The 14,382-nt window shown below is 43.2% G+C and overlaps 1 protein-coding gene across 1 annotated transcript; it reads left to right on the top strand.

Annotated features, from left to right (window-relative positions):
• Nucleotides 1-245: 245 nt before the first annotated feature.
• Nucleotides 246-14,196, top strand: mthfd2 (methylenetetrahydrofolate dehydrogenase (NADP+ dependent) 2, methenyltetrahydrofolate cyclohydrolase). The gene is made up of 8 exons (XM_041836334.2): nt 246-521; nt 6,023-6,207; nt 6,430-6,552; nt 6,807-6,959; nt 7,072-7,179; nt 7,393-7,485; nt 12,668-12,793; nt 12,919-14,196. The coding sequence occupies exons 1-8, from the start codon at nt 442-444 to the stop codon at nt 13,065-13,067; spliced, it is 1,017 nt and encodes a 338-aa protein (XP_041692268.1). The 5' UTR covers nt 246-441; the 3' UTR covers nt 13,068-14,196.
• Nucleotides 14,197-14,382: the final 186 nt, after the last annotated feature.

Below are 14,382 nucleotides of genomic sequence, written 5' to 3'. Positions count from 1 at the left end.
GCTCCACGTGCCTGAGTTTGGATGTTTTCACCAGTCACAAGCCGATTGCAATTGTAAACCAAACCACATGGTCATTTTCAATAAAACGGGATTTTACTTTTCTATGGTTTTCAGTGGTGAACTCGAACTAGTCAAGGGTAGTTTTTCAGAACATAAGCCAGGGTAGTGAGTGAGGTAAAGGAAAGCACTGCTGCCACCAGGTTCGAGGAGGGTTCGGCAGCTTTGCATTTAGAGGTGTGGCCATTTTGCCTGGAAACTGACGTAGATACAATATGCGGGCGGGGGGACTTAAGCCTTTAAAACATCTCGAGCCGTATCTATCTTTTTTTTTACAGACGGTGGTCTGTTTGTCAGACCGGGCTTGCTTCCTCTTTCAATCTCCCTCACTTCTCTCTCACCTTTCTCATTGTTGGATTACTTAGCCTATCTAGATCAGTAAACATGGCAACGCTGAGGGCTCTGAGAAAATTATGCCAGCAATCGCAGCATCAAGTGTGTAGTCTACATATGTCAGCATCAAGGTATGTATTAGTAATCCTATACAATTAAGATATCAAATAGATTATTGTTATTTATCTATCTTGGTGAACTATGATAGGTTGCTTTCTATATGAAAAATGCGCCCTCTTCTTTTTAAGGTAGCCTACCAGGTATTAATTTCCTGCTTGTCTATGGCACTTTCCCTTACGTTTGTTTTCTATGTGTCACCGTATCCCGGCATCTGACCGTCTCTATGCATATAACGTTTCTGATTGTGCCCTGAGGACAATTATGTAACGTTTTAAACGATACATTGTAGCGAAGAGTGGTCTTGAATCAATGATCGTCGTAATGCGCCGCCTAACGTTATGCCGGTATCATTGCAGTGGTACATGGCTGATGAAATCGCACAGAACACTTGCATATAGGCGAGCAAGTTCCCAATGGGAGTCACCAAACAACTACAGTGATCAGTATTCAGACAGTTGTTACAAATGGGGGTCACCAAACAACTACAGTGATCAGTATTCACAGTTGTTTTTCATATCCTATGTGTTTAACATTTTTACATTTACATTTTAGTCATTTAGCAGACGCTCTTATCCAGAGCGACTTACAGGAGCAATTAGGGTTAAGTGCCTTGCTCAAGGGCACATTTACGTCATTTAGCAGACGCTCTAGACCAGAGCGACTCACAAATTGATGCATTCATTTTTTGTTTTTTTTTTGGGGGTAGAAGGATTACTTTATCCTATCCCAGGTATTCCTTAAAGAGGTGGGGTTTCAAATGTCTCCGGAAGGTGGTGAGCGACTCCGCTGTGTGTGTGGGGGGGGTAGAAGGATTGCTTTATCCTATCCCAGGTATTCCTTAAAGAGGTGGGGTTTCAAATGTCTCCGGAAGGTGGTGAGTGACTCCGCTGTCCTGGCGTCGTGAGGGAGCTTGTTCCACCATTGGGGTGCCAGAGCAGCGAACAGTTTTGACTGGGCTGAGCGGGAACTATGCTTCCGTAGAGGAAGGGGAGCCAGCAGGCCAGAGGTGGATGAACGCAATGCCCTCGTTTGGGTGTAGGGACTGATCAGAGCCCGAAGGTACAGAGGTGCCGTTCCCCTCGCTGCTCCAAAGGCAAGCACCATGGTCTTGTAACGGATGCGAGCTTCAACTGGAAGCCAGTGGAGTGTGCGGAGGAGGGGGGTGACGTGAGAGAACTTGGGAAGGTTGAACACCAGACAACCTTTAAAAAAAAAATATATATATATATATATATACAGTACCAGTCAAAAGTTTGGACACACCTACTCATTCAAGGGGTTTTCTTTATTTTTACTATTTTCTACATTGTAGAATAATAGTGACGACATCAAAACAATGAAATAACACATGGAATCATGTAGTAATCTAAAAAGTGTTAAACAAATCAAAAGATATGTTATATTTTAAATTCTTCAAAGTAGCCACCCTTTGCCTTGATGACAGCTTTGCACACTCTTGGCATTCTCTCAATCAGCTTCACCTGGAATGCTTTTCCAACAGTCTTGAAGGAGTTCCCACATATACTGAGCACTTGTTGGCTGCTTTTCCTTCACTCTGCCGTCCGACTCATCCCAAGCCATCTCAATTTTGGGTTGAGGTCGGGGGATTGTGGAGGCCAGGTCATCTGATGTAGCACTCCATCACTCTCCTTCTTGGTAAAATAGCCCTTACACAGCCTGGAGGTGTGTTGGGTCATTGTCCTGTTAAAAAACTAATGATAGTCCCACTAAGCCCAAACCAGATTAAATGGCGTATCGCTGCAGAATGCTGTGGTAGCCATGCTGGTGGTTAAGTGTGCCTTGAATTCTAAATAAATCACAGACAGTGTCACCAGCAGAGCACCCCCACACCATAACACCACCTCCTTCATGCTTTACGGTGGGAACTACACATGCAGAGATCATCCATTCACCCACACCGTGTTTCACAAAGACACAGCGGTTGGAACCAAAAGTCTCCAATTTGGACAAATTTCCACCCGTCTAATGTCCATTGCTCGTGTTTTTTGTCCCAAGCAGGTCTCTTCTTATTTTTGGTGTCCTTTAGTAGTGGTTTCTTTGCAGCAAATCGACCATGAAGGCCTGATTCACACAGTCCCCTCTGAACAGTTGCTGTTGAGATGTGTCTGTGGGCTGCAATTTCTGAGGCTGGTAACTCTAATGAACTTATCCTCTGCAGCAGTGGTAACTCTGGGTCATCCATTCCTGTGGCAGTCCTCATGAGTGCCAGTTTCATCATAGCGCTTGATGGTTTTTGCGACTGCACTTGAAGAAACTTTCAAAGTTCTTGACATTTTCCGTATTGACTGACCTTCATGTCTTAAAGTAATGATGGACTGTTGTTTCTCTTTGCTTATTAGAGCTGTTCTTGCCATAATATGGACTTGGTCTTTTACCAAATAGGGCTATCTTCTGTATACCTCCCCTACCTTGTCACAACACAACTGATTGGCTCAAACGCATTAAGAAGGAAATACATTTCACAAATTAACTTTTAAGAAGGCACACCTGTTAATTGAAATGCATTCCAGGTGAATACCTCATGAAGCTGGTTGAGATGATGCCAAGAGTGTGCAAAGCTGTCATCAAGGCAAAGGGTGGCTATTTGAAGAATCTCAAATGTAAAATATTTTGATTTCTTTAACACTTTTGGTTACTACATGATTCCATATGTGTTATTTCATAGTTTTGATGTCTTCACTATTATTCTACAATGTAAAAAATAGTACAAATAAAGAAAACCCCTTGAATGAGTAGGTGTGTCCAAACTTTTGACTGGTAGTGTACATAAACCTAGCTTTTGCAGACAATCTTTCCTCCAACTGTCTGCCTAAATGTACAGTGGGGAGAACAAGTATTTGATACACTGCCGAAATCCAGAAAATCACATTGTATGATTTTTAAGTAATTAATTTGCATTTTATATCAGAAAAGCAGAACTTAATATTTGGTACAGAAACCTTTGTTTGCAATTACAGAGATCATACGTTTTCTGTAGGTCTTGACCAGGTTTGCACACACTGCAGCAGGGATTTTGGCCCACTCCTCCATACAGACCTTCTCCAGATCCTTCAGGTTTCAGGGCTGTCGCTGGGCAATACGGACTTTCAGCTCCCTCCAAAGATTTTCTATTGGGTTCAGGTCTGGAGACTGGCTAGGCCACTCCAGTACCTTGAGATGCTTCTTACAGAGCCACTCCTTAGTTGCCCTGGCTGTGTGTTTCGGTTCGTTGTCATGCTGGAAGACCCAGCCACGACCCATCTTCAATGCTCTTACTGAGGGAAGGAGGTTGTTGGCCAAGATCTCGCGATACATGGCACCATCCATCCTCCCCTCAATACGGTGCAGTCATCCTGTCCCCTTTGCAGAAAAGCATCCCCAAAGAATGATGTTTCCACCTCCATGCTTCACGGTTGGGATGGTGTTCTTGGGGTTGTACTCATCCTTCTTCTTCTTCCAAACACGGCGAGTGGAGTTTAGACCAAAAAGCTCTATTTTTGTCTCATCAGACCACATGACCTTCTCCCATTCCTCCTCTGGATCATCCAGATGGTCATTGGCAAACTTCAGACGGGCCTGGACATGCGCTGGCTTGAGCAGGGGGACCTTGCGTGCGCTGCAGGATTTTAATCCATGACGGCGTAGTGTGTTACTAATGGTTTTCTTTGAGACTGTGGTCCCAGCTCTCTTCAGGTCATTGACCAGGTCCTGCCGTGTAGTTCTGGGCTGATCCCTCACCTTCCTCATGATCATTGATGCCCCACGAGGTGAGATGTTGCATGGAGCCCCAGACCGAGGGTGATTGACCGTCATCTTGAACTTCTTCCATTTTCTAACAATTGCGCCAACAGTTGTTGCCTTCTCACCAAGCTGCTTGCCTATTGTCCTGTAGCCCATCCCAGCCTTGTGCAGGTTTACAATTTTATCCCTGATGTACTTACACAGCTCTCTGGTCTTGGCCATTGTGGAGAGGTTGGAGTTTGATTGAGTGTGTGGACAGGTGTCTTTTATACAGGTAACGAGTTCAAACATGTGCAGTTAATAAAGGTAATGAGTGGAGAACAGGAGGGCTTCTTAAAGAAAAACTAACAGGTCTGTGAGAGCCGGAATTCTTACTGGTTGGTAGGTGATCAAATACTTATGTCATGCAATAAAATGCAAATTAATTAGTTAAAAATCATACAATGTGATTTTCTGGATTTTTGTTTTAGATTCCGTCTCTCGCAGTTGAAGTGTACCTATGATAAAAATTACAGACCTCTACATGCTTTGTAAGTAGGAAAACCTGCAAAATCGGCAGTGTATCAAATACTTGTTCTCCCCACTGTATTTGATTAATTCCATGTTTTATTTGAGGCATGCCTTGCTGCAGCACATTCCTTAGGATAATTAATGTTCCAGACATCATCCAGAAACAAAAAACGCCTGTGTTTGCACTGTGACTATGCACATGACTAACATCACAACTGATTTAGCCACTTTTAAGCCAGCACGAGATGAGTCTCATTTGGAGCATGCACATTTAAGATGCACTTTATTGAGTAGAAGGTTAGGGTCAACATAGGACAGTGTTTTTTCAGAACAGTTACCTATCATCACTTCAGATGAGCATAGCCTACTTTATAAAACCATAACACAAAACAAGTTGCATTGTTTGTTCTATTTACATTTCACACTCAGGACAAAGCCCATACTTGGGAACAGAGCTGGCACAGCCTTGCTGATTGGTAATTAGGAAATGTGTTAAAACACATTGGCTTGGGTTCTAGTTCAGAGCTGACAGTATTGATTCTTTGGGTCTGCTGCCAATCCTTTCCCTATCATGGTACTGGCACTGTGTGAAGGAGAACTAGTCTGGTAGGCAGCAAGTTGTGAAAAGTGCATGCATTTTTGACAAAGGTGTATTCATTGGGTGGAAGTTAAGGCCTAATGTGTCCTTTCTGCATTCTGCAGACCTCTCATTGGTTGTGATGCCCTCTATCCTGTCAGAGATGAACTACTCATTAACATGGTCTGTGGTCAACTGTTTGCTGAGAACTCAACACATTTCCAACAAGGTTGTCCTCCTATGGAGACCAAAAAACCCCAGACCAAAACATTATGTTCATGCTTTGTGTGCACGTTGGAAGTTGGGCAAAGTGAGTGTGAATGGCACTCCACACCGAGGCCAACAACTTGACTTAAAGGCCAGGGGTTCCAATAAGTTTATTTAATAGCATGGGCCACAGTGTAACTCGTGTATTGCTGTTTTTAGCCGCCACACTTCTCATGCATGGGTAACACCAGGAGCCCTGTACATGGTTTGACTGTATTTTGCCATCGCTGGCTTATGGGGAACCCTACATGGTTGCCTACCAGCACTCCTTGCTGGCTAAGACTGCCATGCACACTCACTTTGGGATTGTCAACTAGTCTGCAGGACTATAAATCACGTGCCCACCCCAGTGTATACGTTCCCCTGGCTGTTTACATGTTCTGCTGTCCTCTAACATCTGCCTCTCTGATTCTCTAGACAGGAAGCAGTGGTCATCTCAGGCAGGAAGTTGGCCTGTCAGATCCGGGAGGAGGCCAGGGCCGATGTTGAACAGTGGGTCTCCACTGGCAACCGGAGACCCCACCTGAGCGTGGTCCTTGTAGGAGATAATGCAGCCAGTCACTCCTACGTCCTGAATAAAACCCGGGCTGCAGCTGATGTTGGTATGTAAACACACTCACACACTTTACCTGTGCTGGAGCTGAATTCTGTTGCACAACAGTGTACATACTGGGCATACTTGACTTAGAAACTACTCTATGAATTTTCAACGTGGCTTTCTAATTCCCTCTTTCTTCCTGGTCACCATCCCTCTCTCTGTCCCTGTTCATATTAATCTGGGATAGAATGGGTTCATAATTCCTCCCTCTTCTTCTTCTCTGCAGGTATCAGCAGTGAGACCATCCTGAAGCCCTCCTGTATCTCTGAGGATGAACTCATGGACCTGATCTACAAACTCAACACAGACCACCGGGTCGACGGCCTGCTGGTGCAGCTGCCTCTGCCAGGTAAGGAGTGGCTTTAGGGCGAGGAGACGATGCATGGCATTGGAAAGGGCATATGGGTAGGGGGGTTATTGCTCTTGGTGAGCAAACAGTTATACAACCCTTGTAGACAAATAAATAATGACAGTTTGAAGCTGTTTTGAATATGTATAGCTAATACTTGCATATCCCTGAATGGTTTGGCCTTTGCCCTATTTACTGTAGAACAGCCATTTACATACTGTCTTGTAACCATCATTCCCACTGTCTTCTCACAGAACACATTGATGAGCGGCGCATCTGTAATGCTGTGTCCCCTGGCAAGGATGTGGACGGCTTCCACGTGGTCAATGTGGGCCGCATGTGCCTGGACCAGTCCACCATGCTGCCCGCCACTCCCTGGGGAGTCTGGGAAATCATCAAACGCACAGGTGAGCTAGTGGGAGGGGAGCTCTCACCTCCCTCTGTTATATGAATGGAATTAGACTGTTATGGGGGAAATAATGACAACTCTGTCACTGACTGTTCAATCCTGTTTCCCAGGAATTCCTACCCTTGGGAAGAATGTTGTGGTGGCGGGACGCTCCAAGAATGTGGGCATGCCCATTGCCATGTTGCTGCACTCAGATGGGCGCCATGAGAGGCCTGGGGGTGAGTCTGGATGACTTAGGGGCTACAGTGATAGGGTGTATGCTATATAATTGCGATCAATTATTATTAATTGATTATTATTAATAATGTCAAAGTAGATTAACAATGGGTAATAAAGATAATACTGAGTTTTAACTTAAAGCTGAAATGATGAAGTTGAAATGGAATTTGTGGATCATGGCCCTGGCATTTACTTATTTTTTGGTTCTGCAGGTGATGCAACAGTCACCATCTCTCACCGTTACACACCAAAGGATCAGCTCCGTCAGCACACAAGAATTGCAGACATCGTTGTTGCTGCTGCAGGTATGGATCCTCTCCTCCTACTGAGGATATATCTTTACCTTGTATACTACCTGTCTCTCTCTTACAGTGAGGGAAAAAAGTATTTGATCCCCTGCTGATTTTGTATGTTTGCCCACTGACAAAACATATTGTAAAATGGTTATCCCACTGGCTATAAGGTGAATGCACCAATTTGTAAGTCGCTCTGGATAAGAGCGTCTGCTAAATGATGTAAATGTGTAAAAATGTGACAAAGAAATGATCAGTCTATAATTTTAATGGTAGGTTTATTTGAACAGTGAGAGACAGAATAACACAAGGCTGGAATGGGCTACAAGACCATCGCCAAGCAGCTTGGTGAGAAGGTGACAACAGTTGGTGCGATTATTCGCAAATGGAAGAAACACAAAAGAACTGTCAATCTCCCTCGGCCTGGGGCTCCATGCAAGATCTCACCTCGTGGAGTTGCAATGATCATGAGAACGGTGAGGAATCAGCCCAGAACTACACGGGAGGATCTTGTCAATGATCTCAAGGCAGCTGGGACCATAGTCACCAAGAAAACAATTAGTAACACACTACGCCGTGAAGGACTGAAATCCTGCACCGCCCGCAAGGTCCCCCTGCTCAAGAAAGCACATATACAGGCCCGTCTGAAGTTTGCCAATGAACATCTGAATGATTCAGAGGAGAACTGGGTGAAAGTGTTGTGGTCGAGCTCTTTGGCATCAACTCAACTCGCCGTGTTTGGAGGAGGAGGAATGCTGCCTATGACCCCAAGAACACCATCCCCACCGTCAAACATGGAGGTGGAAACATTAAGCTTTGGGGATGTTTTTCTGCTAAGGGGACCGGACAACTTCACCGCATCAAAGGGACGATGGACGGGGCCATGTACCGTCAAATCTTGGGTGAGAACCTCCTTCCCTCAGCCAGGGCATTGAAAATGGGTCGTGGATGGGTATTCCAGCATGACAATGACCCAAAACACATGGCCAAGGCAACAAAGGAGTGGCTCAAGAAGAAGCACATTAAGGTCCTGGAGTGGCCTAGCCAGTCTCCAGACCTTAATCCCATAGAAAATCTGTGGAGGGAGCTGAAGGTTCGAGTTGCCAAACATCAGGCTCGAAACCTTAATGACTTGGAGAAGATCTGCAAAGAGGAGTGGGACAAAATCCCTCCTGAGATGTGTGCAAACCTGGTGGCCAACTACAAGAAACGTCTGTCCTCTGTGATTGCCAACAAGGGTTTTGCCACCAAGTACTAAGTCATGTTTTGCAGAGGGGTCAAATACTTATTTCCCTCATTAAAATGCAAATCAATTTATAACATTTTTGACATGCGTTTTTCTGGATTTTTTTGTTGTTATTCTGTTTCTCACTGTTCAAATAAACCTACCATTAAAATTATAGACTGATCATGTCTTTGTCAGTGGGCAAACGTACAAAATCAGCAGGGGATCAAATACTTTTTTCCCTCACTGTATTTGTAAGTTTATAATTTGTGACTACTAGCTGGCTCTATCTCTTGAGTAGCTTGTCCTGGGTGGGTCTCTTAAGGCACGGACACACCGGTAGCGTTTGCCGGCGGAGAGTACTTAGCCAACCGAGTGCAAACCAACTTTGAAAGGTGAAGCTCATTTACTGCATTTCTATACAGTTCAAACAATTTTACAATACTATTTGGAGAGCAGCATAAATTCCCCCAGCCATTATTAGCATGGCTGCTGTAGGTTCAATCACCTCAGTCCATCTACAAAAAAACACATTGCCTATTAGCTATACAATTGTAATGTTATACCCCTGTAAGGGGGAAAATATGAGAGATGATTCACACTGACACATAGCATTAACGACTAAACATATTTTTTTGAACTTTACTGTTTGCATTTTGATTGCATTTTAATGTAGGCTTATATGGAAGATGGGCCATGTGGATATGTTCATATTGAAGCATATCTTCTTTTTTATAAGTTCCTAACTTGTTTGAAAAGATTAGTACAGATTTTCTCAAGGGACCCCACATGGGGCCTGACCCCAAGTGTCTCCTCTGCTTCCTCCTGCATGCATTGCAGCTTGCCTCAGCCTTACCAGTGAGCGCCACATCACTGTCTGTCTCAGTAGCCTACTCTCTGTAAAGCAAAGTTATTATGAGAACTTACAGTAGAAGCCTATTTTTTGCCCCTGCTGAGGTAGGCTCCGTTTAACGTTAGCCAGCTAGAAGGATGAAGTAAGAAGCTAAGTAATTCTAGCCAGAGCCCTTCAACGTTACTGCAATAGAAGTCTCTGCCGGCTGATAGCCACCTGTCTGACATACACTACCAGTCAAAAGTTTTTGTACAATTTCTTACATTGTAGAATAATAGTGAAGACATCAAAACTATGAAATAACACATATGGAATCATGTAGTAACCAAAAAAGTGTTACACAAATCAGAATATGTTATATTTGAGATTCTTCAAATAGCCACCCTTTGCCTTGATGACAGCTTTGCACACTCTTGGCATTCTCTCAACCAGCTTCATGAGGTAGTCACCTGGAATGCATTTCAATTAACAGGTGTGCCTTCTTAAAAGTTAATTTGTGGAATTTATTTCCTTCTTAATGTGTTTGAGTCAATCAGTTGTGTTGTGACAAGGTAGGGGAGGTATACAGAAGATAGCCCTATTTGGTAAAATACCAAATCCATATTATGGCAAGAAGAGCTCAAATAAGCAAAGAGAAATAACAGTCCATCATTACTTTAAGACATGAAGGTCAGTCAATACGGAACATTTCAAGAACTTTGAAAGTTTATTCAAGTGCAGTGGCAAAAACCATCAAGCGCTATGATGAAACTGGCTCTCATGAGGACCGCCACAGGAATGGAAGACCCAGAGTTACCTCTGCTGCAGAGGATAAGTTCATTAGAGTTACCTGCCTCAGAAATTGCAGCCCAAATAAAAGCTTCAGAGTTCAAGTAACAGACACATCTCAACATCAACTGTTCAGAGGGGACAGTGTGAATCAGGCCTTCATGGTCGATTTGCTGCAAAGAAACCACTACTAAAGGACACCAAAAATAAGAAGAGACCTGCTTGGGCCAAAAAACACGAGCAATGGACATTAGACGGGTGGAAATTTGTCCTTTGGTCTGGAGTCCAAATTTGAGATTTTTGGTTCAAAACGCAGTGTCTTTGTGGGTGAACGGATGATTTTGCGCATGTGTAGTTCCCACCATAAAGCATGGAGGAGGAGGTGTTATGGTGTGGGTGTGCTTTGCTGGTGACACTGTCTGTGATTTATTTAGAATTCAAGGCACACAAACCAGCATGGCTACCACAGCATTCTGCAGCGATACGCCATCCCATCTGGTTTGGGCTTAGTGGGACTATCGTTTGTTTTTCAACAGTACAATGCCCCAAATCACCTCCAGGCTGTGAAATGGCTATTTTACCAAGAAGGAGAGTGATGGAGTGCTGCATCAGATGACCTGGCCTCCACAATCCCCCGACCTCAACCCAATTGAGATGGTTTGGGATGAGTCGGACGGCAGAGTGAAGGAAAAGCAGCCAACAAGTGCTCAGCATATGTGGGAACTCCTTCAAGACTGTTGGAAAAGCATTCCAGGTGAAGCTGGTTGAGAGAATGGCAAGAGTGCAAAGCTGTCATCAAGGCAAAGGGTGGCTATTATCTCAAATCGAAAATATATTTTGATTTGTTTAACACTTTTTTGGTTACTACATGATTCCATATGTGTTATTTCATAGTTTTGATGTCTTCGCTATTATTCTACAATGTAAAAATTTGTAAAAATTAAGAAAAACCCTTGAATGAGTACAGTTGAAGTCGGAAGTTTATATACACCTTAGCCAAATACATTTAAACTCAGTTTTTCACAATTCCTGACATTTAATCCTAGTAAAAATTCAGAAGTTTCCATACACTGAATTAGTATTTGGTAGCATTGCCTTTAAATTGTTTAACTTGGGTCAAACGTTTCGGTTAGCCTTCCACAAGCTTCCCACAATAAGTTGGGTGAATTTTGGCCCATTTCTCCTGACAGAGCTGGTGTAACTGAGTCAGGTTTGTAGGCCTCCTTGCTCGCACACACTTTTTCAGTTCTGCCCACACATTTTCTATAGGATTGAGGTCAGGGCTTTGTGATGGCCACCAATACCTTGACTTTGTTGTCCTTAAGCCATTTTGCCACAACTTTGGAAGTATGCTTTGGGTCATTGTCCATTTGGAAGACCCATTTGCGACCCAGCTTTAACTTCCTGACTGATGTCTTGAAATGTTGCTTCAATATATCCACATCATTTCCCTTCCTCATATGATGCCATCTATTTTGTGAAGTGCACCAGTCCCTCCTGCAGCAAAGCACCCCCACAGCATGATGCTGCCACCTCCGTGCTTCACGGTTGGGATGGTGTTTTTCGGCTTGCAAGTGACCCCCTTTTTCCTCCAAACATAATGAAACAAGTGAAATAATCTGTCTGTAAACAGTTGTTGGAAAAATTACTTGTGTCATGCACAAAGTAGATGTCCTAACCGACTTGCCAAAAATATAATTTGTTAACAAGAAATTTGTGGAGTGGTTGAAAAGCGAGTTTTAATGACTCCAACCCAAGTGTATGTAAAGTTCCGACTTCAACTGTAGGTGTGTCCAAACGTTTGACTGGTATTGTATCTATAAGCGACTATTTAGCAGTTGTGCACTTATTCTCCGAGAGTTGTTTTTTGTTTGTTTGGGGGATGTCTGTAGACATGGCAGGAGTCGCGGGATGGTTTTAAATTGCCTTTTGTCCGGCATCTCGCAAGCTGGGGTAGTTTGTTTCACGTCGCCCTCAGCCTGTGCCGTGAGAGGGCGGAGTTAGCAATTTGAGAGTGCGCTGAATGTGCTGCTAAAAAGGGCATATCCGGGGGATGCAGGCGAACATAACGAACAAACCACTGTTCATGATTCCACTCATTCGTAGAGGCAGGTGCAATTTAGAACTCAGTCAGATCAAGAATATAAATGTTCTGAGCTTTGCTCAACGCTGGGAGCAATATTTAGATATTGACCCGTAATTGATTTTCTTTATTGTGTACAATTTATATTTTTTTATTATTTAAAAAAATATATGAAATTAGAACAAATGACCATTACAGCCATGGATGCGGTGTGTGTGTGGTCCCTTACTAACTGATCTCCCTCTAAACCCTCTCCTAATCTCAGGGATTCCAAACCTCATCACTGCAGACATGATCAAAGAAGGAGCAGCCGTCATTGATGTTGGAATAAACAGAGTGCATGACCCTCTGACTGGCAAGAACAGACTTGTAGGGGACGTGGATTTTGAAGGTGCGAGTTTCTAATCTAGACAGACTTCACAATTTGTCAAATTTTGCATTAATCCTAACATGTACTGTGTTCTCACACACATTTTCTCTGCAACATTTTCTCTCCTTTTATCACTACCTTTGTAGGTGTGAGGCAAAAGGCTAGCTTCATTACCCCAGTGCCTGGAGGAGTAGGACCCATGACAGTGGCCATGCTTATGAAGAACACCATCAAGGCAGCTAAGAACCTCCTGCTGACTCCCCCTGAGAGGATCCGAATGGTAGCCTCTTCATAACAGGCTATGCCTAACCCCGTCAACAGTGACACATTACATCCCCACACCCCTCCACTTTTTACTCTGAGCAACTCGGTGAACTCCCTTGCACACAGACATGGATGAAAACATGATAGCTTTAAGGTTCTCAACTTGCTGGTACCTTACACTTACATAACCTCTACCCGCCATTTCAGAATGTTACAACTCACCCATGCAGCTACTACATATTTATTATTTTCTAGACTTTTTATTATATTTTTTTCTCATGTCCTTTTTATGAGACCTGTTGGTTTTAGGTGAATTTGAACTACCTGTTTATTTATTTCTCTGCATTCATTTGTCAAATATGTTGAAAGCATAAAAAATTGCAAGGGGAACCGGTCAATTTAAATTAGCAAGAAAGACAGTTAATTATTCCAATTAATTATTCCAATTCCTTATTCTATGGACAGTTTTGTCTATCTCCCATCTCTACAACACCCTTTAGATCAGGGATGGGCAACTTTGATGGGGGTGGGGGCCACAAAAAAATCTGCTCATCATGAGGGGCCGCATTTGGTTGCGAGTCTGCGTACCCACATCCCCCCCCCGACCACGATAACAAGTTTAGATTGCTACATTCGTTTAGTGGCCAGCTATCTAAACACTTTTAGCTGACATGGGCTAATTCACTGACTATCAATGACTGACATAAAAAGAAAAACTGCTGATGCACAACCAAATATCAAAATGCACCTTGTGTATTCTCAGTGCTTGACTTAGGCAGGAGCTCACCGGTGCTGAGCACTTGCACCTCAAATGTTCTACTGCCTGAGCTCCTGTCCCTCTTATAGAATATTAGCTCAAAAGTATTGTGGTGCTCCTGCCCCTAAATATAAACAGTTCTGGCACCCAAAATGAATACCGGCACCTATTTTAGTCCAAGTCAAGCAATGTATATCCTACTATTCTAACTCGCAACAGTAAGTAAAAAATAAATAAAAGCCCATCCCTGCTTTAGGTCACATAAGCACTGTGAGCTAAGAGGGTTAAGGGCTAGTAATGAAATGTAAGCAACAAACAAGTCTGTTAAACACCATAACATTTACATTTAGTTTCAAAAATGCCTTTGTAAAAATTATTTCGAAATAAAATGTTTTTGCAAATGGATGGTCTTCATGTTTTTTTGGGGTGAGGTGCTTATAGCATAGCTCTGCAACAGACACATCAGTCTTAATATGATAATTTCCATTGTAAAGATTGCAGGTAGGTCACTCTCGTTAAGTTTGTATAGGAATGATACAAAATATCACATAATGCAATACCTTTAACCCTCTACTTCAACCCTCAGGTG

This window comes from Coregonus clupeaformis, chromosome 18 (assembly GCF_020615455.1).
Source record: "Coregonus clupeaformis isolate EN_2021a chromosome 18, ASM2061545v1, whole genome shotgun sequence".
Lineage (NCBI taxonomy): Eukaryota > Metazoa > Chordata > Actinopteri > Salmoniformes > Salmonidae > Coregonus > Coregonus clupeaformis.
This window is presented reverse-complemented; position numbering and strand designations above follow the sequence as displayed.

What these genes read in the sequence shown, in the direction of transcription:
- mthfd2 (XM_041836334.2), top strand. Translation starts at nt 442, where the DNA reads ATGGCAACGCTGAGGGCTCTGAGAAAATTATGCCAGCAATCGCAGCAT. An exon ending in CTACATATGTCAGCATCAAG is followed by an intron (nt 522 to 6,022) that starts GTATGTATTAGT and finishes CTGATTCTCTAG; the next exon opens with ACAGGAAGCAGTGGTCATCT. An exon ending in CATCGTTGTTGCTGCTGCAG is followed by an intron (nt 7,486 to 12,667) that starts GTATGGATCCTC and finishes TCCTAATCTCAG; the next exon opens with GGATTCCAAACCTCATCACT.